Source organism: Phymastichus coffea, unplaced genomic scaffold, assembly GCF_024137745.1.
Source record: "Phymastichus coffea isolate CEN01 unplaced genomic scaffold, Cenicafe_Pcof_1.1 PCOF00032, whole genome shotgun sequence".
NCBI lineage: Eukaryota > Metazoa > Arthropoda > Insecta > Hymenoptera > Eulophidae > Phymastichus > Phymastichus coffea.
The window spans coordinates 3184722-3212140 of record NW_026706843.1 but is presented as its reverse complement, the minus strand read 5'-3'; the positions used below and the strand labels follow the sequence as shown (position 1 = coordinate 3212140).

At 35.5% G+C, this 27419-nt stretch overlaps 1 protein-coding gene across 3 annotated transcripts in view; it reads left to right on the top strand.

Annotated features, from left to right (window-relative positions):
• Nucleotides 1-27419, top strand: part of LOC131663265 (S-adenosylmethionine synthase) — a 332589-nt gene that overhangs the window by 122688 nt on the left and 182482 nt on the right. For all 3 annotated transcript variants that reach the window (XM_058933567.1, XM_058933566.1, XM_058933568.1), the window contains exon 5: nucleotides 25047-25190. In XM_058933567.1, coding sequence (XP_058789550.1) covers nucleotides 25047-25190 — 144 coding nt within the window. The remainder of the gene's footprint in view (nucleotides 1-25046; nucleotides 25191-27419) is intronic.

Sequence of the window (27419 nt, the reverse complement as noted above, 5' to 3'; positions counted from 1 at the left end):
TTCTGTATCTTCCATTTTATCAGTGCAACCTCTTCTACTTGAACCCTCTCCCATTGATTCTTCTGTTTGCATTTCTAAAATCTCAGGTTCTTCAGCATCCAAGGTGGCGAGAACAAGAAGAGTTACAGACGTAACGAATGGATAACGTAATTGGGATACATTTTTACGATTATATCCACGTGTATCAGTCAAACAGAAGTAACAGTCTGTATTATGATCTGTCGGATTACGCCAAATCATTGGCGAGATGTATTGCGATATTTTCTGGTGCAGTTGTATCTTACATTTTAAACATATAGTTTTTGGAGTCCAACAGTTGTTTATTTGTTCAGTGATTAAAGGGAAAACTATTTTATAATTTTCTAGCAGTTTATCAGTGAAAGATTCTCTTTGAGTTTTAAAACAAAATTTACCACAAACAACACAAAAGTTGTCAATACGCTCTTTGCATGGTGTCAATTCTATTCTTGTAGCAGTAGATCCTACATAGGCCAAGTTATCCACCAGTGTAGAACTGGAACTGCGGTCGCATGATGACGACGATTGCGGGCCCGCTTGCTCACCCCGACCAACCGCCGATACTGGGCATCCGAAACCCTGCATCGTACTCTTTCGTGTGCCGACCATGACGGCATAATGCCTTCACCCCAGGGCTTTGCCGGAAAACAAAAAAGACAAAAAAAGCCGTTACCCGCCGCCACCACGAGGAGGTGCCCTGGGTTTCGGCACACGAATACAATGTCCTCGCCACCTTGGATGCTAAAGAACCTGAGATTTCGATCAGTAGGAATGTGTCCGATGTAGGTGCTGAGAATATAGAAATGCAAACAGAAGAATCAACGAGAGAGGGGCCAAGTAGAAGAGGTTGCACTGATGGAATGGAAGATATAGAAGATGATGAGCAAGACCAGACATTTCATGGGTTTAATCATTCTTAGTTCGAGACACAGGACTTTCAAAAGAACTTTCGGAACTATTATCATCTAGATTGAAAGAAAAAAATTGTCTGGCTCCTGGTACTTCCATCACATTTTACCGAAATCGTGATCAACAATTTAGAAAATTTTTTTCGAAAGAATGCGATTTAGTTTATTGCAACGACGTTGCAGGACTGATAAATGAATTTGGAAACGTAGAGTATGAAGCTATTGATTGGCGTCTGTTTATTGATTCTTCTACGAGAAGCTTGAAAGCAGTTTTACTCCATAACGGTAACATATACGCCCCTATACCAATTGGTCATTCCATTGTCTTGAAAGAGGAATATAGTAATCTCGATTTACTGCTACAGAAATTGCATTATGATACTCACCGGTGGCAGTTGGTTGGAGATTTGAAAATAACAACAATTTTGTTGGGTCAACAAAGTGGCTTCACGAAATATCCATGTTTCATTTGTGAATGGGATAGCCGTGCCCGAGATCAATACTATGTGAGAAAAGAATGGCCACTTCGACCAAATTTGACCCCAGGTAATAAAAATGTTTTACACGAAAGTCTTATACCTGCAAATAAAGTCATCCTCCCACCCTTGCATATTAAGCTTGGTTTGGTCAAACAGTTCATTAAAGCAATGAAAAATTCACAAGACGAAAGCAACGCTTTTATGTATCTCTTCGAGAAATTTCCAAAACTTTCGGAAGCAAAGATCAACGAAAGAGTCTTTGATGGTCCACAAATAAGAGAACTATTACGAGATGAAGAATTTGAAAGAAGAATGACGATAAAGGAACGCAACGCGTGGCAAAGCTTTAGAGAAGTTCAGCATAAATTTTTAGGAAATAATAAAGACGACGATTACGAAGATATAGTAAATGAGATGTTGGGTAATTACAAAATAATGGGTTGCTTGATGAATTTGAAAATTCATTTTCTTCATTCTCATCTTGATTACTTTCCTGAAAATTTAGGAGACTTTAGCGAGGAGCAAGGAGAGAGATTCCACCAAGACTTCAAAGACATCGAAAGAAGATATCAAGGCTATTGGGATGTGAACATGATGTCAGACTATTGTTGGTCTCTTAAAAGAGACACTACTACTCCACACAAAAGAAAAGCGCTCCGCAAATCGTTTGCTAATAAAAGAACGCGTCATTCGTAAATCTTTTTGATCGACATCACTATCTGAAATCAAGTCTATATATCAAGCTAGGTGAATTTTAATTGCTGGAATCGATTGGCAATATCCGCGCGAGAAAACCATAAAGAGAGCTAACGCAACCATGAACTAAGTTCTCACCGTAACTCATATTTGAATTTGAGACCGAGGATCCTCAGATTTTGATTTAGCGCGTTGAAATACCTAAAGATACGTGACCAAATTATAGTTAAAAATCTGTAGTGTAATGATGTATATGGAATACATGAATTTTATCGATCGGTGAGTCATTTGACCCTCAGATGACCTTGGAGGGTCATGTTGGAAAAAATAGAAAATACATATTTGGACGTAAAATTTCCCGCTCTTTCCGAATCCGTGGTCAGATTTTATGTTTTTCCGTAGTAAATGCGTTTGACCTTCAAATGTCCTTGAACACGACGTGCTGGGGTTATGTGGACCTTGGATTTGGATTCAGCGCATCGAGAAACCTAAAGATACCTGACTCATTTGTACGCATGTCTTTAGTTGTGATGATGTATGTGGGAAATACGAATTTGATCTATCGGTGAGTCATTTGACCCTCAGATGACCTTGGAGGGTCATGTTGGAAAAAATAGAAAATACATATTTGGACGTAAAATTTCCCGCTCTTTCCGAATCCGTGGTCAGATTTTATGTTTTCCCGTAGTAAATGCGTTTGACCTTCAAATGTCCTTGAACACGACGTGCTGGGGTTATGTGGACCTCGGATTTGGAATCAGCGCGTCGAAATACATATAGGGTATCAATTTTGCCGAAGGACTTTTTCCGGTTCCCATTTGTGGTCCTGTGTAATTATTACATAAAATATGTAATACTTGGGACATATCGTTATGTAACATGAATGTTATTCAAGAAATACATTTATTTTTCGCTAATTATATAAGGTTAGCCCGCATGTGGTTCGGTAAGGGTGGTTTATAATGGTGGGGGTTAGATAGGTTAGGGGTAGGTGGATAAGAGGTATGTGATTCAGTTCGGATAACTCGCTTATAGTGTAAAATTCAATTATTTGAAGGAAAAACAAACGACTAAAGTTGCTTTTCCTAGGATTAGGTGGGTTAGCCTGCATGTGGTTCGGTAAGGGTGGTTTATGGGGGTTTGGTGGGTTAGAGGCAGGTTGGTTAGTTGAAGTAGCTCGCCCATGCATAGGATTAAATTATTTCAAGAAATAACAAACGACTAAACTTGTTTATCCCAGGGTTAGGTGGATTAACCTGCTGATAGTTTGAGGGGGGTGGTTTCTAGGTGGTGAAACACCCCTTAAACATTTTTTTTTTAAATCCGCAAACACGTAAATTTAGTTTTGGTATTTTCTCATTATCAGTGCGATTTTTAAATCACTCGAGCTGATTTACTATATTACATGTCGTAAAGCTTCAGGGTGGATTTCACCCCTTAAAAGCCCTTATGGGCCGATAAAAAAAACACGTATCTAATTTTTTTCAGATACTACAACATATCCCAAAATTATTCAAATCGCTAAGGTTGGATTGGAGTGGTTCCCGTGTAAGTGACTCAAATACAGGTAAAACGTAGCTTTGTATGCTTGGATCAAGTGCAGGTTTATAGGTAAAAGTTTCATTTTTTCTTGAATTTGCAAATATTTGCACCACATTAAATTACAATACCTATGGCAAGGATTGTCATCAGTAGAAATTTTATGGTAATAACCAACAAAAATTTCGTTCTTTATTTTTTCGATGCAATCTGGATATCTCTGAATTGTAAGACTATAAAAAAACAGACATTTCTCGAATCATTTTTTAAGTTAGTTTAGCTGTTTTGGTGGTGGTAGTTTCTAAGGATTTTGCATACTCGATCTGGGCTTTTGATCTTCGATTTCGTTTTATTGACGTTTCATTTCTATTACTTGTTCCTTTTCTTTTACTTGCACTTTCTCTTGTTTTTCTTTTTTTCTCTTTTTCTAAAAGTGTTTTTTGTAAACTTTTTTTTCACTTCTACTAATCGGCGGTATTCAAGGTCTGTTCAAAAAGTATCGCAAATTTTAGATGTTTTCAAAAATTATTTATTTATTCATGAATATCTATTTTATTTCCTTCAAAGTAATTCCCCTCTGATATAATGCACTTGTGCCAATGTTTTTTCAAATCCTCGAAGCACTTAAAAAAATCATTTTTTGTAATCTTGTTCAGCTCCTTCTTCAATACCATCTTTATCTCCCCAATCGTGGCGTAGCGTCGTCCTTTCATGGGCCTCTTCAATTTTTAGAACAGGAAAAAGTCACAGGGGGCCAGATCTGGGGAATACCGTGGCTGTGGCACCATTATTGTGTTGTTTTTGGCCAAATATTCGCGCACAAGCAACGATGTGTAAGCAGGGGCGTTATCATGGTGCAAAAGCCAGTTTTTGTTCTTCCAGAAATCCAGACGTTTCTGGCGGATTGCTTCGCACAAATTGCGCATAACTTGCAGGTAATATTCCTTATTGACCGTTCTACCCTGTGGCAAGAACTCATGATACACCACGCCCCTGTAATCGAAGAAAACTGTGAACAAAACCTTCACGTTCGACCGAACTTGGCGCGCTTTTTTCGGTCTTGGCTCATGCGGCAGCTTCCATTGAGATGATTGAGCTTTGGTTTCCACATCATAACCATAAACCCATGATTTATCACCAGTTATGATCCTCTGGAGCACATTTAGATCGCTACGGACCAAGTCCAACATCTCCTGAGCAATTTGAACGCGATGCTGTTTTTGGTCGAAATTGAGCAGTTTTGGCACGAATTTCGCGGCGATTCGACAGATGCCTAAATTATTGGTTAAATTCGAATGGCATGATCCAATCGATATGTTTAGATCCTCAGAAACTTCTCTAACGGTGATTCGACGATTGGTCAATACTATTTTCTTCACTTTATCAATGTTTTCGTCTGTTGTTGACGTGCTCGGGCGTCCGGCACATTGTACGTCGTTCAAATCTTCTCGACACTCTGAGAATATTCTGTACCACCGATAAATGTTGCTTTGGTCCAAGGCAGCTTCACCATATACCACAGTTAACATTTGGAATGTGTCCGCCCACTTTATTTTGTTTTTCACACAAAATTTGATACAGATTCTTTGATCCATTTTTTAGAATAGGCAAAAATCGAAGACGAGCCAAAACAAATCCAAGCAAAACAGCTGTCAAAAATTAACTAAACATTCAAAATGGCCGACCTTGTCAGCATAAGTAAGGGACATGAGTACTAACTTAATGCTACAATAAAATAAAAAATCAAATTTACGTAGCCCGCGGAAATTCAAATTTCGCGATACTTTTTGAACAGATTTTGTATATGCTTACCTACATGAAAAACGAATTACCATTTATTTATTATAATGTTATCTTCATAGGGTTTTGCATCTATTATACTAGAATACGTCTTGCTATACCCATCACCAATGTGACTGACGTAAAAAACATTATATAATTCTCGTAATCTTTTAAAAATATTTACTGCTGAGTCAGTTTCTATTTTTCCAGCGGTTTCTTCGTGATTAGCTCAACACTTGTCTTTCTATTCTTCATATGATACGGAAACCTGACTAGTTACCTACCTGATTTAGTTGACTATCTATATATCTGACTTAGCTGTGATTTTTTGATACTAAAAGTATTGCAAAATGACAATTTGTCTTCTAAATCTATAACTTTATCAGTATATTTTCCTATGATTAAAAAAATATCCACCAATGACGTGAAACCCCTCTTCATCTACGTACTATCCCTAAATAAAGTCAAATTATTAGCTTCGTTGTCAGCTTTCTCATTCAATTTATTGTCCTCCTTGACTGCTTTTTGTGTAACGAAATCAAAAACTACTTTAGAGGCTGAGTGTGTTTTATCTATTTCACAATAATGGAGATTGAGTGAAAAATTTGAAGAAACATCCATCAAGACCAAAAAATTTTCCACTTCATGGTCTCCTAAGCCTAGTATTCTCATTACAAATAGTATTCTTTGATTTATTTCGAAAATATTTTAAGATATTAATGTCGAAGAATCAATAAATTTCCTTTCACAGTTACATTCAACACAAACTCTAAATCCCAGACCACTATTTTTTTGCTGAGAAAAAACAATCGCATTCTTTATACTTAACATATTTATAAAGAGTCGAGAACACCAAATTAAAGCACAATATAACATACTTGATAGACTTGTCTATAGGAGGTTGAAGTTTATCACTTTATTTTAATTTTATCGTAGAAGAACTAGGAAGATAGGGATTATTTTGATCAGTAAACTGATTACCTTTACTCTTTCTTATAACAGTTGTTTATTACGGCGGTTACTCTGACTGTCTTTAAGATGACTACCAGATTAAGGCATTTAAAAAAATTTTTCAACTTAATTTTCAACGATTTCTTTTAAAACGAACCACGTAATTCATTTACAAATGGTGCTTATTAACTATCGAGCTCTCTACTGTTTATGAATGTACTACATACATATACACAAGATGTATACAATAACACCAGAAGTAGGTGCGCCGAACTTCGCTTTCTTTTCGGACCGGTTTTGATCGACGCTGAGGTGCTGTTACATATTTACCTATAACTTCTTTTCTATTATGATTTTCTTAATAAATTTTGAGAGGGTATTTCTATGGTGTTAAAAAACAGTTTTATGTAAAAAATCGATTTTTTGAAAATTTTGCATGAGAAGGTTCCTTTAATAGTACGTCTAATAAAATGTTGCATAGTAGGTTGTTGTTGCATAGTAGTATCCACTAATGGCGTCAGTGACCAGTCCTACAACCTGGCTGATAGCCTCTATGATTAAACGGTTCTTCGTGAAACCGAACTGGTTTTCCGATAAGTCACGTACTCTTGCTATGACTGCCTCTAGTTGAGCGTAGATAATTCTTTCTGTAGCAATTTTTCGGTTATATCTAGCATACAGAGTGGTCAGTAGGATGATGGTTCCTCCAGAAGTTTATTTGATTTGGGCAAGGGGCACCAATCTCTACCTTTTATTGATCTGGAAATACTCCTTCATTAAAGCAGGCGCTGAATGCTTTACTCAAGACATCCGGGCAGCTTACAATTAGCGTAGCGGTCTTTACTGCTATTCCCGTTATTTCATCGGGCTCTGGAGTTTTATAGGTGAAAATTTTCTTTGAAGCTATTTATGTTTCCGTTTCGCTCACGAATCATTGTATCCGTCATCTATTATCAGTCCTGTTATTTTAATTTGTTCCCGATGGTTTGGGAACAAATGGTGAACGACTCTGTTGAGCAATGTTGGACAGGATGATGGTGCACCGCTCCTTGCTTTAATCTTGTATGTGACCACTTTATACGGTCGGCCTCAGGGGTCATTATCTACTTTCATGCACAAGTTCCGCCGTGGGCGTATGTAGGATAGTGCAGTGGTGTTCAGGGTACCGTCGGTGATGCGCAGCGGATTGCCAACTGCTACTTTTATCCGGTCATTTGCAGCACTGGATGTATTAGTACTCCTGCGGTGCACGTCGATATACGCAAATCTATAACGCTTCATCCTTTTTTTCGCTTTTCTACGCATTCTTTCGTGTGTTTCGCGAATATCGTATGTGTGCGTTCTTTTTTTGACGAAGTGCGCTTCTTTTTTTTGTCGATCGTCTGTTCTAGATTTAGCTGTCGTTTTATAGCGTCATTTCCTTGGGCATGGGTAGGCGAACTCATAAAACAAAAGGTATTCCAATTGGAGCGCAAGTTGCCAAACATTATTTTGCCAGTTATGTAGCGGAGATGGTGGCGATGGCTTTTATGAAGTGTTTCAATGTGTGCCTTATTATACGCAGTTTCACAAGACAGCTCCAATAAAAATAATCTCGATGCGTCGAATCAGACAACCTAGCTAGCTATTCAATTATTCTTCATCGTCCTATTTACCGATCCACAAATATCTCATCGAGCTCTCTGCCTCCGATTTTGCTGCGATTATGATATGTTATAGTTTATTGAAAAATAAAAGATAAGTGTTTTTTTTTTATCGTCAGATAAAACTTTCTAGGAGGTGAACACCACCCTTGAAAATCACCCATCAGAGCAGATTTCTATCAATATTTTTGTTTTTAATTAATATTTTTGAAACAAAATGGAAGTCAGTTGCTTTTTCCTAAGCAAATTTTGTTCATTTTGTTTTATTGAAGAATCTTAATTAAAAACAAAAATTTTGGTAGAAATCTGCTCTGACGCGTGATTTTCAAGGGTGGCTTTTATCCCCTAGAAAGTTTTATCTGACGATAAAAAAACACTTATTTTTTACTTGAAAACTACTGTACTAATTGGTAATAGAAATTTTTGTGAGGTAGAAAAAATTGGAATTCGTTGCTCCTTCAATTCAAGTAACAATTATAAAGCTTCAACTTTTAACTTTTCAATTCATTATTTTCCATTTATTTATTATTTATTTATTATTTAATACTTATTTTTATTTATAAGTTTTATTCATGAGTTCATAGGTTCGAGATTTAAGCGAATAATATTTCTAAACAAGATAACAAAGAAAATATGGTATGTGACGATAAACGTCTCGTTTGCTCTACCGTCTCAATCACGCGGCTACCTGCGAGGGCAGCACCTACCGGTTGGGGAAAATAGAAAAAGGGAACTCGGTACGAGACGGGACGGAACGCGCGCGAATATGAAAGAACCAGTCGAGGACTAGCAATCCAAGCATACAGTTGCCTAAAACAACATTAGAAGTTTTCCTGAGTTTTCCGAGAGTGCCAGTGATCCAGCTGAGTTACCGAGACAATAACTGAAAGTTATACTTTCGTCGCTACCGTCACGAGTGTGTGTGTGAGTGGGTGAGGAGTTTCGCCATCGAGGGCGATACCGAGCGCGCGAATCCCCTCCCTCAAAAGACTAAGATACCGGAAGCGGCATACGAACTTGTTTTCCCCCTCTGATAGTGCGACCGATACTAAGGTAAGCTGGCCAGCTTAATATCGCGATTTTTCACGTATGACTGCGTTTAACTAATTGCTATTCCTTCGTACTCTGTAAGAATCGGTAGCGTGCATGTAAGCTAACTTTGCGAACAAAGAGCTGCGGACGATCTGGCGATGCATGTTATTATCGCGCGCGCTGCGTAAACGTAAACACGCGGGCCAAGTATTTTGTAGAGTATAGGAAAATAAACTAACTCACGTATGATTCAAACGATAATTTTACTGTTGTCATTTCTAGCTAGTAGTAAGTTGGTTGACTGACTCCCGTCCCCTCCTGCTCTCCGATTAATAAATTCGAATATTTTGATATTACCGCGTGCATTCCGGTACGATTGCGTGTTGAACGAATTAACGGAATAAAAGCGGAGTAATCACTCCGTTACAGGTAATCGATGCTAATATTTGAGAAGCGAGTGGACTCACGTAAATTAAAACACTTGAAACGAAACAAATATTGCTACGTCCACGTGGTTGTTTATAAATAACGCTAAATGTAAAAGAATTGATCTCGATAGTCAGGTGCAAGATCACTAATGGATTTGCTGTAAAAGTTCAAAGTATTCGTTAGTCCATGACCTGAGTACACGTTTAGAAGTAATTTCTTGCTCTTTCGATTATCATTGCCAAAAGTAGAAGTTCCTATTTAAAAAAACATAGTTGACGTTGAAATAATTTTAACACTTATGGTGAAGGTCAAATCCAAAGTTACCAGCTAGACAAGGCGAAAACCTCACATTCGCTGGGAAATTATTCTTAATCGATATCTTTCGTTAAATCCTTCTGAATATATCCCTGAATAAGAATCATAAGTTTACCGGATAAAACTCTTGTGCAAACGGTCTAGCCGGGTAAGACGGACAAAACTGCACCCAACGATTACGAAAAACTATTTCTTCCACTTTGTTAGGCATATATGAAAACCTCTTTTCCTAGATTTTTAAACCCCTAGACACACCTGGGGCAAAATGGGACGTCATTTTATGTTGTTCAGTTTTTTAACGATATCTTGGTCAATTTTTCAACTAGGTTAAATTTTTTTTTATTTTGAAGAAGTTTTTAAGTCCTAAAAAATAATTTAATTAAAAGAATTTTTCGTTAAATTTAAACTTATTAAACATTTTTTTCTTAAAAACAAAGACCGACTTATCTCTGGAAAAAATATATGTCATATATTTTTACTTTCAAACTACTGCTGAATTTTATCAGTTTTTTAAAAGTGGTAGAACATACTCAAAAGTAAAATAAAAACTATTCAAAAACACAGTTTTTAGCTTTTAGCACTTTCTAAATAAATTATTTAGTAAAACTAATTGCATCATCGTATTTCACGGAAAAAATACATCGAAAACGTGTATTACACATTTTTCGTCAGTGATGTTGCATCATATGATGTGATGTGACGAATTTTAGAAATATACCATAATTATAAAATAATATTTAGTGGCGTTAAAAAGCCATTATCTATCGAAATTAAAAGTTTTTAAAAAAGTTTCGTCGTGCGTATTGGATCCATCGAATTACATTTTAAAATTTTGATGATGAACTCGTGACCTGTAATAACAAAATAAATTTTTTAATAATGGAAAAAAGGGAAATAGTGAGAGATGGAAAATTCACTTAATTTTATTTAAATTCAGTAATATTTTGTCAACACATTTGTTGACCTCAGCCTTAAACGTTGCTGAATTTAATTAAAATTAAGTGGATTTTCCATCTCTCACTATTTCTCTTTTTTCCATTATTACAAAATTTATTATTGAAGAAAACTATAAGGGAATCAAGACAGTATGTTACGTGTAATAAAAAAACTCTAGAAGAATGTAATAATTTTTTAAAATTCATTTTGAATTGATTTTAAAATTTTTATTACGAAAATATACTTAATAAAATACGTTTCTACCCCCTCCAAAATAAGGAAAACAAACTGTCAAGTCGATTTTATTTCTCTATTAATAAAAATAATTTTATTTGGTTTAAAAATATTGATTGGAAGTGAAAATGTCTATAAAAGTGTTTTAATGGTGATACTTAAGGGTAAATTTTAGGGGCGGTTTTTACCTCCTTAAGCATCGTATTATCAGCTAAAAAAATTCGTATTTAATTTAATAAAATATTTAACGAAAGTATCAATGCAGGAACGGATACTTCTGAAGGGCCAGTCAATGATCAACATGAAGCGGTTTTAGTCATTATAACGGTGTTATTTATTAGTCTGCGGTTCATTTATAAATTGACGCTTGCGCCGCTATAACTATTATGAGTACGTCACAGAAATGGGTGCCACCATCTTGTCCGCTGCCAAGCACACGCCACACCGTTAGCCTACCAAAGATTGGCGATAAGCTTATAATTATCGAGTCGCTCCCTTAGAGTTTACGTAAGACCATCCGTCGATTTAATTTCTATTACAAAAGCGCAACATTAATAGCGCAGAGCTGGCCAGCTTACCTCGTGTTTCCTACTGGCCTTTATGCGGACTCCGCAGGCTACTTTCCCGACCACCGGAGAAGTCAACTGCTCGAGAGCGACGGTCTGCTGTAGCTCTCTCTCTCTCTCTCTCTCTCTCTCTCTCTCTCTCTCTCTCTCTCTCTCTCTCTCAGGTTTTTCTTTTAGATTATCGTCGTTTATGTAGCTCGCTAAGACTGGGCGCCTGTCTCGCGTTGCGTTCAAAAAGGTTAGATTCCAGCCTACTAAAAAGGGTAAATGTGTATACTCGAGAGTTCTTTCTTCGACTGACTCGTTCTATCTCACTCCTCGTACGCGACGCGCGCTCTCACTGCATATCCGGTAGGTGTTGCCCTCTCCCCTCGCGGGCAGTCACCCTGACGAGACGAATGCGCAGATATAACGTTTATCGTTACAACTGATGTGCAAATTTTCAAGACAATCGGAGAGGGTCACCTCCCTGCCTCCCCTTGTGAGTATTGATTCATCCGTAAAAGCCCTTGAGACGAGTCCTTTCGCAAACTGATTTATTAAAAAGCAAATATTGCATAGTACAGACCAGCTTCAAATAGGTAGCGGTTGTTCAGTTACCGATGAAAAATTTTTTACATATAAGCTGCGGAGCCATATATTGCTTCTACAACCCATCGAAACATCATAAGACGTCGATATTCCTTTACATCTTTTGAAGACAATTGTTTTTCATTTTTTATTATTCAACGCCAGCATAAGAATACGATAACCATCTTCTAATTGTGATTTCATATCGCGAAAGCCCTGATCAAAGATAAAACATCATTTTTTCACACATCAACTTCTTTAAATCGCTCTCACTTTTCTTTAGGATTGTTTCCAAAATTTTTGCATCGTTCTCTTTAGCATAAAATGTCCGTAGAACACATTATAAATGGCTTACACAGAGGAACTTTTTTTAGCCCTGAAAACGATCTTCTTTGGTATTCGTTGTTCGCACTTTTCTGGTGTTTAAATAAATACCATTAGCAACTAGCGCGAGATTATTGCTATTTATGTCATGAAGTTTTTCAAATAAAATAGTAGATTGATCTCTAAGCAATTCGCGATTGACTGCTTTCAAGTTGAAACCTGTAGGCAAAACATCCTTTTCGAAAGAATACAAAATAGATATAGATAACTCTGTCACTTGTTGGTGACGTTGAAGACTAGGGATGGAGCAGATAATTTCATTTGAATTCCCTATTCGTAATTTAAACAAAAAATCAATGAGAGCTTATATAACTGTTTATTATCTGTATTTCTCAAAGAAACCATCATTTTTCGTAATTGAATTATCTCCTTCCAACTAAGTTCAGTGAATGCATAAATCCTCTTTTCTTAAATAGAAAAATCACCAAGTTTATCATACAATTCTCGATCTGAAGTTACACTCAAAGCATTAAGTGATTTCGTGATATCATTAACTGTAACACAACTTAAATAAGAAATTATTTTCAAACTCTTTAACTCACTCTTAAAAAATCGCTTCTTTATCTGATGCTTATGGCAGCATTGATTACGTTGTGGAAAATGTATTTATTTTTAAACAAATACTTGTCGCACTTCAAAAGGAACAGCAATAAAACCTGTCTTGGCTCCACATAAATAACAACACTTAAGGGTAACTCAATTATTTCTTCTTTAATAATCTTTTGCTTTATCGGACCGTAACGTGGATCCTTTTGTTGTTGTGACGATGGTTACGAAGAAGAAGGCGACGTTTGACTATTAAACTAGAGTGGTTGAGGAGCATTTTTTTCTTCTTCCTGTTTTCATAGCTTCGCCTTTGCAAAACGGGCGCTACCATTTCATTTTGAACACAGAATATTGCCAATCATAACTGTTGTAGCCAAACAAACAGATAGAGTGATTGCCACAGCGTTCGTATTAGCAATTTTTTGCCGTCCGACCATCATTTTTTTTTATTAGCTTGCGTATTTTTCATCAATATCTATCATTGAGATAATGATAGTAATCTGTAAATACTACGATCTTATAACGAAGACTAATTTTGTTAATTGAAATTGAGAAAAATGAAGAATGCTCAATTAATTCATCGCATTCAGTTTAAAAAATCATGAGTAGAAGGTCTCTCCGTAAATAAGTTTTATTTAAAAATATAGAAAGTGAATCATAGTTTTACATAAATAGAATGTTATTGTTTAGCAGGGATTGAATGTGGCATTAGAATATAGTTTAAAAAGTTCTAGATTTATAACTTGCACTCTATGTCGTCTGCTCTAATTGTAAATGAAAGTATAAAGTTTTATACTGTATGCTAAAACATTATAGTATTTTTCCGTGAACGTTTCTATAATAAATATTACAAACTAATAATTGCATTATTTGTATTACTTTCTTTATAATTTTTTAGCAGTCCCACTAAAAGGCTGCTGCTTCGTACATATCGCAAAATCTTTAGCGTGAACATAACCTCTTACAGAAGCAGTTCTTTGAAGACGTGTGTCTGCTCTCAGCTAGCTCAGTTCATGAATAAGTATCGGTTGACCCGCGGAGGCGATGGAGTTCGCCCGTCGTCACCTACGATGTGTAGAAGTTTTGTACGGGACGTGCAATGCGAATGAAAAGAAAAATAGTTTTCTGTTCTTTCTGTTATTTTATTCGCTGTTTATTTTATTTTATTATGTTATTTTATTGTTAGAAAAAATCTTTCTGTTATTTTATTCGCATCAAGAATTTCGATACAAGAGTGCGACTAGTCATTCTTACACTACGGAGCTTTTGCCACAGCTCCGTGCCACAATTACAATAGACACAATGTGAGAGAAAGAATGAGTTGTGCCTACTTACGGTTTTAATCTTAAACTATTTCGAAGGTAGCTACGCCTTAGTTTGTTCTCGCACACGAGCGGGTTGGTTTCTCTTCTAGGCACTCGTTATCTTCAACTTTTCAAAGGGCTTAGTTGCTACGCGGCCTGTGTTGCTATAGATCTGCTGGCCGAACTGATTAACTCGAACGTCGTTGCCTTGAGCACGTGGTAACACAGAGACCGATATTATATCTACTCCTGTCGAGCGTAGAGAGACAAAAGCGGTGGTAAAGAGGGAATCGCGCGAAGCTCTCTCCTCCCTCCGTTGTCGTTCGGCTATCCTCAGCGATCTTCCGCCGGTCTTTCATTTATCTCTCTCTCTCTATCTCTCTTACTCTCTTTCTTTTATACAATCGAAACGACATGTGTATGTGTCCTCGCACTATTTCGTTGGTCGTGCGATCTTACAATTAGTTAAATATCATTAAAATTATAAATTTTTACATTTTTCTGTACTACATATGATAATATGACTAATAAAAATGTGTAAGATTAAAATACATCAAACTGTTAAAGTTCCAAATCTCAACTGGTTTTATTATTATTTATTTTTACAGTTTAGTTCTTAAGAATTTATCAACAAAAATTCTTTTCAAATAGGAATGTCATTAAAAAAAATTCCAAATAAAAATTTTTAGTAAAGTGTACCACTCTTTTCTATTAGAATATCAGAAACAGGTCTATTTTCTACATTCTTTTAGTATTAATAAACAATAAAGATTTTTTAAACTAAGTTACTTTTGAAAAAGAAAATTTAATATTACCATTAATTAAATATGGCTAATGATTGCCTATGTTTGCAACAAAGAGATTTTGACCAGCTTTCACAAATTAAACAGTTGATTGATCTGAAAAACAACTAGGAAAAAACATTGTTTATATTTAATAATTCAATTCATCTAATAATAATGAAGACTGATTCTAGCGCCATATCATAACAGTACATTGTAATACAAAGTAAATAACTAATCATATTTTTTTCAAGATAAAAAAAATCTTTTGTAATAATTTTTTTTTTATTTGTGAACATATAAAAATTACTCTATCACACAAAAAAAAAAAATTTTGAAACGTTCATGTATCTTAAAAAACTAAAAATGAAACGAGTCGAGCTGAAAGTTTTTTTTTTTTTGAAGTTGAAAAAATTATAATATAACACTTCATGGCATATTCAATAGGCTGTACAATAATTTATCAAAATCCACAAGAAACAAAGACACTAAAATATGCTTTGTTTAGTATAATCTTCATATTGTTTTTTCTAAGACTAAAATTCTAACTTTGTAATTAAAAAATTATTTCATAAAATTATTATTTACCTCTGAAAATATCAATTGTGTTATTTTAATATCCAAATATTTAGAGCGTAGCTCTTTTTAGTAGTTTTCTTAAGTCTTCTGAATTAAATCTTTTTAAAAACAGTAAGATATAATAATTTGAATGAATCAATTGTCGTTTACATTGTTTTTTTATACAAATATATAAAATATGATAGTATTTACACAATGTCAGTAATACACGCGTATTAGAGCGTTAATAGGAAGATCTATACACTTTTGATGTGACAATTGAGTCACACGACACAACGAAAGTTCTTCGTATCGTAACTTACTGGGAGCCATTGTGCGCAGGTTCATTACATATGAATTTTTATTGATCGTTTGTTTTGAAAATAACACGATGTCAGACGTGATGTTGCATGATTCTACTTATGATGAGATGAAGTATATCGATTTCACAGTATTCTATTATTATGCACGAGAATGTTAACAGATTTTAAGCTAAATTAATGTAATAAAATAACGTCTAGAGTAGCTAGAAGCGTATCTAAAAATATTTAGAAGCTATTGAACTCCGGGCTCCAATGAATTTCATGTGAGTACACAAAGTTTGAGAGTTCGATTGTTCATTTCACATTTTATAATACTGATAAAGGTGTAATGTGACTTATGTTTTCGATGTATCTTTTTACGTAGAATATGAAGACGCAATTAGTTTTGTCGTAAAATTACCTGTCACATGTTAAAAATGCAAAATCGCCTAAAAATCATTTAAAACCCACGTTTTCAAGTTATTTTTCGTTTTTAGCAGTCTCTAGATAAACGTTAGGATAAAGCTGCCTACACTGTCGTATCCTACGTAAAGAAATACATTGAAAACTTGTGTAGTTCAGTAATTATGATTATTATAAGTCATGATAAATTTATGATTAAAGTTGCATCTATTGTGTTTCGTGCAAGTGTATAAGATGCAAGTTGTAACGTGGATACCTCATGATAACAACATCTCTGACGAAGAATGTGTGTTACATGTTTTCGATATCTATTTTTCCGTAAAATACGGTGGTGCAATTATAGTTTTACTAAATAATTTATTGAAAAAGTGCTAAAAGCTAAAACCTGTGTTATTTAATAGTTTTTATTTATTTATTTTTTTAGTATGTTCCACCACTTTTAAAAAACCGAAAAAATTCAGCAGTATATTTGAAATAAAAAAACATTACATATATTTTTTCTAGAGCTGAGTCAGTCTTTGTTTTTGAGAAAAAAATTTTTTAAGATTTTAGAATGCTATACAAATTTAAATTTGGCACGAAAAATTATTTCAATAGCATCATTTTGTAGGAAAAACCCTGCAAAATCAATAAAAAAATGTTTTCTAGCTCAAAAATTGACCAATATCGTTAATCAATATCGTTAAGAAATTGAACAACACAAAATGGAGTCTCATTTTGCTCCAGGTGGGTCTAGGGATCTGAAAATCTAAGAAAAGAGGTTTCCATACATGTCTAACAAAGTGGTCAAAACAATTTTTCGTAATCCTTGGAGGCACTTTTGTCCATCTTACCCGTCTAGCCCTTTATTTAAACTAATTTTTTTTAACAATTGCAAAAGTGAGCTTTTTCCATCTGAAAAAATTTTCTGGGTTCTTTGGACCAATCTAAATCGAAAAGATTTCTATCAAATTTTTCAGAAAGTTAACCGTTTTCGAGTTATAAATCATTAAATGTTTCAAAAACACTAAGACAACTATTTTTGAGACTGAAAAACGTTAAAAATAAAGTTTTCAAACTTGCCAACATTTTCAATAAATCTTGTAAAATCCTGAAGAGCATTTGGAGTTTGTATCATTTTTTATCTCTATTTTTAATGATTAAATAGATGCTTTCAAATCAACGAAAGTCGCGCGCTCAGCCGAACGCTTACACTATGGGCTTATTTATACGAGATCGCACTTGTAAAAAATATATGAAACGGCACATAGACGAGGGTCGTCTGAAAAGTCCGTGCAAAAATGAAAACTGCTTGATTTTTTTTAATAAATCTTTTTTATTTTTCAACATAGTCTCCTTTTAGGCTTATACACTTCATCCAACGCTGCTCTAGTTTGTTAATCCCTTCCAAATAATAGGATTTGTCCAAGTCTGTAAAATAGGCATTCGTTTCTGCAATCACCTCCTCGTATGAATAAAATCTTTTCCCCGCCAGCCATTTTTTCATATTAGGGAACAAATAGTAGTCCGACGGAGCCAAGTCTGGAGAATAGGGGGGATGTGAAACGAGTTGGAACCCTATCTCCATCAGTTTTGCGGCCACAACTGCTGAGGCGTGAGCTGGCGCATTGTCGTGGTGGAAGAGGACTTTTTTGTGGGCCAATCGTGGACGTTTCTCTAGCAACTTGGTTTTCAAACGATCCAATAACGATGAATAATATTCGCCTGTTATGGTTTTACCCTTTTCCAGATAGTCGATGAAGATTATTCCTTGCGAATCCCAAAAGACAGTCGCCATAACATTCCCGGCCGAAGGAATTGTCTTCGCCTTTTTCGGAGCAGATTCCCCCTTGGTAACCCATTGTTCAGACTATTCTTTGGTCTCAGAAGTGTAGTGATGTATCCATGTTTCATCTACAGTGATGAAACGACGCTTAAAGTCTTGTGGATTTTGCTGGAACAGCTGCAAACCATTCTTGCAACACTTCACACGATCTCGTTTTTGGTCAATCGTGAGCAAACGCGGCACCCATCTAGCGGATAGCTTTTTCATGTCCAAATGTTGGTGCAAAATATTATATACCCGTTCGCTCGAGATGCCTATAGTACTAGCAATATCACGCACCTTCACTCTTCTGTCAGCCATCACCATATCATGGATTTTATTAATGATTCCTACAGTGGTAACCTCAACAGGGCGTCCACAACGTTCAGCGTCTTTTGTGCTCATAAGGCCACTCCGAAAATTTTGTAACCACTTATAAATCATTCTAATCGAAGGTGCACAATCACCATAATGTTTATCAAGCTTCTGTTTAATCTCCTGAGGCGTTTTGCCTTTGAAAAAGTAATGTTTAATCAATACACGGAATTCTTTTTCGTCCATTTTTTTACAACCACTCGATTTCTTTGATTGAAACGAATGTAAAACGCAAAGTAATTGGTTGATCTGGCTGAAACTTGGTGTGTGCTCTTCCAAGATATACCACTAACTGAAAATAACCTTGATACGCACTAGTAGCGCCATCTCTCTGACTTTGCACGGACTTTTCAAACGACCCTCGTACATGGAAAAAATCATTACATTCCATACATATTACTTTAAATTATGAAAATTCTTGATTCCTCATAAAAAGCTAAAAAAAAAGAATGAACTCTTCAAATATGTTATTGGTCTTACTTTTCCAAAGTTTTATAAATCTATTTTCCACATAGTTGTATACATAAGAAATAAAAAGAAACAATATATGTATAAAAGTTTTCTAAAAATAAAACTACTTTCCTATTCCTAAACTTGTTTATAGATTTAGAAATATATTTATATTTTTGTTAAAAAAAAATTATGCATTATCAAAATCAATTTTTTGATTTACATATACATTTTTATGTTATCGATATTTCTTCAAGTTCAGTTGCTCGGCGAGTTAACGTGGGTTTATTTATAGAAAAAAAATAATTTTATTGCACCAAAATTCAAGTGTAAATCAATTACCAATTTTAAATTTAACAGAAAATATTTTGGCGAAGCCTACTTTTTTTCATAAGTTAAGATGCATAAGCTACTAGTGAAATAAACACAAATTCATTATATTTAATTTTTTTATTGACAACATTATTCAATTTTCAAATAAAAAACTTTGAAGTGTCCTTTATCTGACATAAAGCATTGCCGGTTAAATTAATTTGATTGAGAATATCTGATCAAAGCTAACTTCGAGTTCACGAAGAATTCAAATGTTACTTTACGAATCAAGAAAATAGTTCTCTCTACGTTTAGTGTTTTTTTATTAAAAAAAAACTTAGAAATATCGTAAATTTAAAAGTGAAAAGAAAACGAAATGGATAAATTATATTGTAAGATTATAAATATATTTCTGGAATGTAATATAGAGATTTTTTTATTTTCTAACTACTATCTCTCTCTCTACACATACAGACGCACATACGCATGCACATCCACGCACATACACACACCCAGACATACATATATTTCATTTTTTGTTATGTAAATATTTTACTACATCTTTTGAATAACTTAACGATTCTCAGATTTTGTTACCACGAAGTTCTCACTATAGGTTTATATATACATACACACATACGAGGTGTGTTCAAAAAGTTAGATGAATTTTTATTTTTATTTAAAAATATTTATTTATTCATCAATATTTATGTTGCTCCCTTCTAAGTAATCTCCCTCAGATATAATACACTTGTGCCAACGTTTTTTTCAATCCTCGAAGCACTTCTGATAAGCACTTTCTGGTATAGCCTTGAGTTCTTTCAGCGATTTTTTCTTTATCTCCTCAATCGTTCCAAACCTCCGTCCTTTCATGGGTTTCTTGAGTTTTGGGAATAGGAAAATTTCGCGGGGGGCCATATCCGGTGAATATGGTGCCTGAAACTTAATTGTGGTTTTGTTTTTGGCCAAAAAGTTCGATACAAGCAAGGATAAGTGAGCAGGTGCATTATTGTGATGCAAAGTCCATTAATGATTTTCCCACAATTCCGGACGTTTTTTTAGTATTGCTTGTCGCAAACGGCACATAACTTCAAGATAATACTCTTTATTGACCATACGACCTTGTGGTAAGAACTCTTGATGTACTACGCCACGATAATCAAAGAAAATAGTTAGCAAAACCTTGACATTTGATCGAACTTGACGTGCTTTTTTCGGTCTTGGCTTTTCTGGAGTCTTCCATTGGGACGGTTGTGCGTTAGTTTCGACGTCATAACCTTAAACCCATGATTCGTCACCAGTTATGACTCTTTTGAGCATATCAAGATCATAAGTGACGTTGTTTAACAGCTCTTGAGCGATGTTCCTTCGACGGTCCTTTTGTTTAAAATTAAGCAGTTTCGGAACAAATGTTGCTGCAACACGTTTCATGCCCAAAACTTTCGAAAAAATTTAATGGCACGAGCCAACAGAGATGCCAACGTCTTCAGCCATTTCTCTAATAGTGATTCGACGATTTTTTAACACCATTTGTTTCACTTCTTCAACACTTTCATCAGTTATTGAAGTCTTGGGGCGTCCAGAGCGAGGTTCGTCGTCGGTGTCTTCTCGGCCATCTTGAAAGATCTTATACCATTTGTTTTTATTGAAAATAAACTCGCGGTATAACACTGTCAACATTTCAAGTGTTTTGGAGCACTTAATTCCATTTTTTACACAAAATTTTATGCAAAATCTTTGATCCATTGTTTTCGACAGTAGAAAATCGCCGAGCACAAAAAACACGTCTAACGCTTCTGTCTCGCAAAAAAAAGTAAACATACAAATTAGCTGAAACTGTGAGCATACTACTGTGGGCAAAAAGTAAGGTGAATTTGTTTGTAAAATGAAAAATCTTTATTTATTCTTCTACATCAATGTCATCCCCTTCGAAGTAATCCCCTCCCGATAAAATACACTTATGCCAACGTTTTTTCCAATCCTCGAAACATGCCAAATAGTCCCTTTCCGGTATAGCCATCAGCGCCTTCTTCGATTCAGCTCTTATCTCCTCAATCGACTCGAAACGCGTTCCCCGGAGTGGTCTCTTGAGTTTTGGGAATAGCCAGAAGTCACACGGAGCCAAATCAGGCGAATACGGTGGTTGCGGAACGATATGCGTCGAATTTTTGGCGAAATGGTCACGAAGAACGAGTGCAGTGTGAGATGGTGCATTATCGTGATGCAAAAACCAAGAGTTGTTGGCCCCTAATTCTGGTCTTTTTAGACGAATTGCTTCACGCAAACGGCGCATAACGCTCAAATAATATTCCTTATTAACAGTTTGGCCGGGTGGAAGGAATTCATAGTGCACCACACCACGAAAATCGAAGAAAACTGTCATCATGACCTTGATTTTTGAACGACTTTGACGTGCTCTTTTCGGTCTGGCCTCGCCTTTAGCACGATATTCGCTTGATTGGTCGGTTGTTTCAGGGTCGTAAGCATAAATCCAAGTCTCATCTCCCGTAATCATGCATTTGAGCTTGTCCTGATAGTCAGAAAGCATTGTTTCACACACATCAACGCGCGACTTTTTTGCAAGAAATTGAGCGTTTTCGGTACCAAACGAGATTTGACTTTTCGTAGGCCCAAATAGTCTTTCAAAATTGTTTTCACAGATCCTTCTGATATTCCGATCATATCAGTAAGGTCTCTAACAGTCAACCGACGATTTTCGAGCACTAATTCCTTCACTTTATTGACGTGTTGGTCATCTGTTGACGTCGATGGTCGTCCGGAGCGCTCCAAGTCATCAACACGTTCTCGACCCTCTTTGAAGTCTTTGTACCACTTATAAACATTTTTCTGCGACATGGTAGAATCACCAAAGGCCTTCCGCAACATCCTCAACGTTTCCGCAGCCGAAATTTCATTCCTCAAACAAAATTTGATGGCACTTCTTTGCTCAATTAAATCAGACATTGTAAAAATCGAAACATGCACTCTTGGTCGTTTGGTAAACACAAGCGTAAATATATTACTGATGATGACATTGACATGAAATTTGTCCCAGATGTCATTCGTAGTCCTACCAACTCAAGAAAAAAAGAACTAGCCCGAAATGTTAAGCCCGCGAAGTTTAAATTGAAAATTCACCTTACTTTTTGCCCACAGTAGTATGTGAGGGACATGTATATCAACATAATAAAAAAATGTATCGATGATCGAATACGTAGCCCGCACAATTAAAAATTCACCTTACTTTTTGAACACACACACACAAATCTGAAAGTACGGTAAGTTTCAATTTATATTTTTCTACGTGTAGGCATAAATTTTTTCTATACAAATTTCAAAATATACATCTACTTTTTGAAGAATTTATTCTTCACCATCTAATTAAGTCACAGTGCGTCTGTAGTAGGCCTCTGTGTAAGAGTTCGCGATAATGCTTCCGCTGTGTAACACTTTTGACAGGCTCATACGACTGAATTTCGGCTGCTTCTGTTACCGTTGTGGTAGAGTTCTTCAATGACTCTAGAGCATTGATCCGGTAGGCAGGATCTTTTTCTTTGGCAAAACTGCATCAGGCGATCAAACTCACTGCACCCCTTTTTGGCAGCTAGCAACATTTCGTATTAACGCAGACACCTCGTAGTGACACGGGTACCTCCTTTTATTTCTTCCTGTCGTGCAAACCTCCACGACGATTCTCGACTAAAAGCCAAGAGCAACGAGATCACATAAAAAATAACGTGACTGCTCGATCAAACAAGTTTGCTTGTTACTAGTGCAAGTTATACTATCTCGTTAGTTGTGATTTGCATGTCACTGGTCCTTCTTTTAGATTTCCAGTGCTCAACCACTCCCGAATTTTTTAATTGATCTCGTAGTCCTATTCACGCTCTCTTTATCCCAATTCTGTACTTGGGACCGTACGCTCGATTCAATAATTCTATTCGTTAAAATGTATATTGTTATTATTATACTGTAACTTCAAGAACTACATTTACATGAAATGCTGTAGAGGTACACTAGGTATCATCTGTAGGCATTAGTCTTGGTTCTTATAATCATGCGTAAATAGATTCACCTCCGCCATCATTTTTTGAAATAGTACAGGAGGAGAAAGTTTTACACGCATCATGACTAGATCTACAGTTTAAGGTGGAATCCGAAGTACTGGAACACAGTCACAAGCATGAAAATTTCATTTCTGAAAATTCTCACATGTCTGAAACTCGAACCCACGACCTTTTGCACAAAAACATGAGCTCTCACTCATTGAGCCACCATGATTTCTAATTGTTGCAAACTTTTGAATCCTATACGCAATAATTAAATAAACATTGTTCATGGCAACACTTATGTCTTCTATTCTTTTTTTTCGATCAGTGATGCCGTCTCGACGCATTCCAATGTATATATTTGTGTATGTTTATATCTATAATGAGATCTTCTTGTATGCATAAAATTGAAAATTTTTTCGTAATTGAAAAAATTGCGATTTGAAAAACCTTGTAAAATTGATCATGGAAGTTGAAAAGACAATTGTTGGTACTGCAATTCATAATATAAGTTAACCAATAAACAACGGTTATTAAAACATAAAACAAACTGTTTCCAGCATACTTTCTTAATATGAGAAAAATAAGAAACTGATTCAGAGGATTTCTTTGACCTTGAAAGTTTACATTTCGCTATAGCCATTACTACTATTAATCCCTATTCTTTCCACCTGTAGACGAAATATATAATCAAATCAAAATAAATCTAAAACACTCGGTCTGATAAATACGTATCCAGTTTTGGTCCCACCTATAATAGCTATGCTGTAATAGTTTAATTTGACCTTGAGAAGATATTTTTAATGTCAAGAATTACTCTGGAATTTTTTTACAATTTTTTCTATATTTTACACTCCAAGTATAGCTATAAAAAAACATCGAATATTGATATGTATGTGGTGATCTTAAAATGAACCATCCCCGTCTTGTAAGGTTATTTATTGTTATTATTCCTTATATACATATTGTTGTTTTTTCATAGACTATGTATCGTTTCTATTAGTATATTAATACTTGTGATGTATACATCCAGATATATTTATTCTAAACAAAATACATGTATCCTTTCAATCCAGAAATTATTACAAAATTAAATAATATGTATTTCATTTACATTAAAAATCATTCACTAGTATTTGGATGCAAAAATACCACATGAGATTCCATATAAAAATCAATAAATCATTTATCAGCTGGTAATACTCAAATTATCAAAACTTTTTATACGTAACGATATTTGAATAAGAATGATTAATAGATGATAAATAAATTTTACATTATTTGTAAGAAACAAGAAAATCTGCCTGCAATAATATCCATTTTCCACAACAATATACACCTAAACAAATAAAGTATTGGCAAGATCAAAGTTCGTGTTATATGTTGTATTGTATAAGCGAAAAGCGAAGGTCGTAACAAACACGTACTATGAACTTACCACTTTACTTTTTATGGTACGTTTACATTTTTTTCTTTTTTGCCTAATCAGGTTAGAAATGTAACTTCAGTACTAGAAAAAGTAATCACATTTAATTAGTTGGGCAAAAGAAAATGTATTTGTACACTTTTCTGTTGTTGTGATGCTCCTTAATAGCATGTATTTCTTATAATGTTTTTTTTTTCTAATAAAAATACTAAATGCTTTTTTCAAATAAACAGGGACTGATGTTCGGTTATGCAACAGATGAAACCGAAGAGTGTATGCCATTGACGGTGGTACTGGCTCACAAATTAAATCAAAAAATTGCTGAACTCAGGCGAAGTGGTGATCTTTGGTGGGCCCGACCTGATTCCAAAACTCAGGTAATTTATATTATTTTGCTGAATAATTCCATACAGACATACACGCAATCGCTCACATGTACACGATCACAGCAAGCACACACGCACAGACCAAAACCCTCGCGCGTATACGTATGGGTTAGGTTATTGTAAAATGAGTTCGATATTAAATGTTTAGACGTTGAAAAAAATCATTGAGTGAATTTCAAACTTATGTAAGTTAAAATAGTTATAGTTTCCAAGTCCAAATGAAGGATATGATTCAATAAATTTACTTACTTAAACTATAAGCTAATAGCATGGTTTAAATATCGACTGTAATCGACGAACTTCGAAATTGTTATCTGATATGTAAGATACTGTTTTATTTAATAATTAATTTCATATTTGAATAATATTGTATATTATAATTGTACACATATTATTGAATATTGCATTAGAATAATCATATTATGTTACAATCGTTTAACTTTTGATGTTTTTTAATCATTAGTAGTCTTTAGACATGCTTGAAAATATTAGAACTTCTTTGACTTAAAAAAAATAAAATTGCGAATTTAAAAAATATGTCAATACTTTTTTCATTGTTATTATAACAAAGTGGTAAAATAATAATATCAAGTAAAATCTTCTAGGTTTGTTAATTGGCTAATTAAATTTTCGTTAAAAGTTTCTATCTTTTCTCATAAAAAATTGCGACCTATTTAAAAATGAGTATTCACTTCGAAGTAGGGCGTTACGAAGCTTTCCATTACCTTGCTTAATAAGGATTGTAAATCTCATTGCAACGTAATAGTGGGTGCAAAAGCATATTATTGTTCAGAAATCACTATCATACAACCAAATTAGTCAAAAAATATAATATAAGTCGAATTTCGTTCATGAGTAATTCGTTCATTGTATGCCAAAATAATCTTAACTTAGTTTTGACATTAATGTTGTCATGTGGATTGTTAAGCAAAATCGTGTGACAATTCATAGCGCAACACAAGCGTGAACAAATTGAGAAAGACATCGTGAACAATATAGTACAAGAAAATAAAAATGGATATAAAAATAGTGTATAACGAGGAAAACCATTTTATTAGCGATTTTCCTATTCGTTTTTCGTTGTCCGTATTTGTTTGCATGCGCGGCATCGTCAGGACGAGCGTACGAGGGTGGTCCGATAAGTACTTAGCCTCACCGCCCGATGGCGCCACTCTCGCAAATAAAATATTCTATAACGTAGTGCAACCTTCTCGATGGTTGCTGTCAAGATTTCAGCCGGATCGGAGTTGTAGTTTATTTTTGAGAGCGTGTGAAAGCAAGTGTGTTCGTCGATTTTTGAAAAATTGAAAAAGAGCAGTATCGGTCGGTGATTCGATTCTTGTTTTTGGAAGGAAAATCGCGCAGCGAAATCAAAATGTGTTTGGATGCTGTGTACGGTGACTCTTCTCCTTCGATGGCGACCGTCAAAAATTGGTTTAACGAGTTTCAACGTGGTCGCACGTCGATTTTTGAAGAGCCACGTCCAGGTGCTCCGAAAACGGCTACCACGGAGGATAACGTGACAAAAATTCACGATCTCGTATTGGCAGATCGACGATTGAAGGTGCGCGAGATAACTAAGATCGTAGGCATCTCAAAAGATCGCGTGGGCCATGTCCTGCATGAAATTTTGGGCATGAGAAAGCTGTCGAAGCAATGGGTGCCGCGTTTGCTCACTGCAGACAACAAGAGCAGCCGTGAGACAACTTCAGAGCAATGTCTGACGCTGTTTAAGCGCAATTCGAAGGAGTTTCTGCGTCGTTTCGTGACAGTCGACGAAACATGGATCCACTGGTATACACCAGAGACCGAGGAACAGTCGAAACAGTGGACTTTACCCGGCGAAAGTGCTCCGAAAAAGGCGAAGACTGCCCCATCGGCCGGAAAGGTGATGGCCACCATTTTCTGGGATTCACAAGGTGTGATCTAAATCGACTACCTCGAGAGGGGCAAAACGGTCACAGGGCTGTACTATGCCGAATTATTGGGCCGATTCGACATCGAATTGCAGAAAAAACGGCCCCATTTGGCGAAGAAAATAGTGCTGTTCCACCATGACAACGCACCGGCTCACACCTCCGCCGTCGCCATGGCCAAATTGGTCGAATTAGGCTACGAACTGCTGCCCCATCCACCGTATTCTCCAGATTTATCCCCGTGCGACTTCTTTTTGTTTCCAAACTTGAAAAAGTCACTCGCCGGGCAGAAATTTGAGTCGAA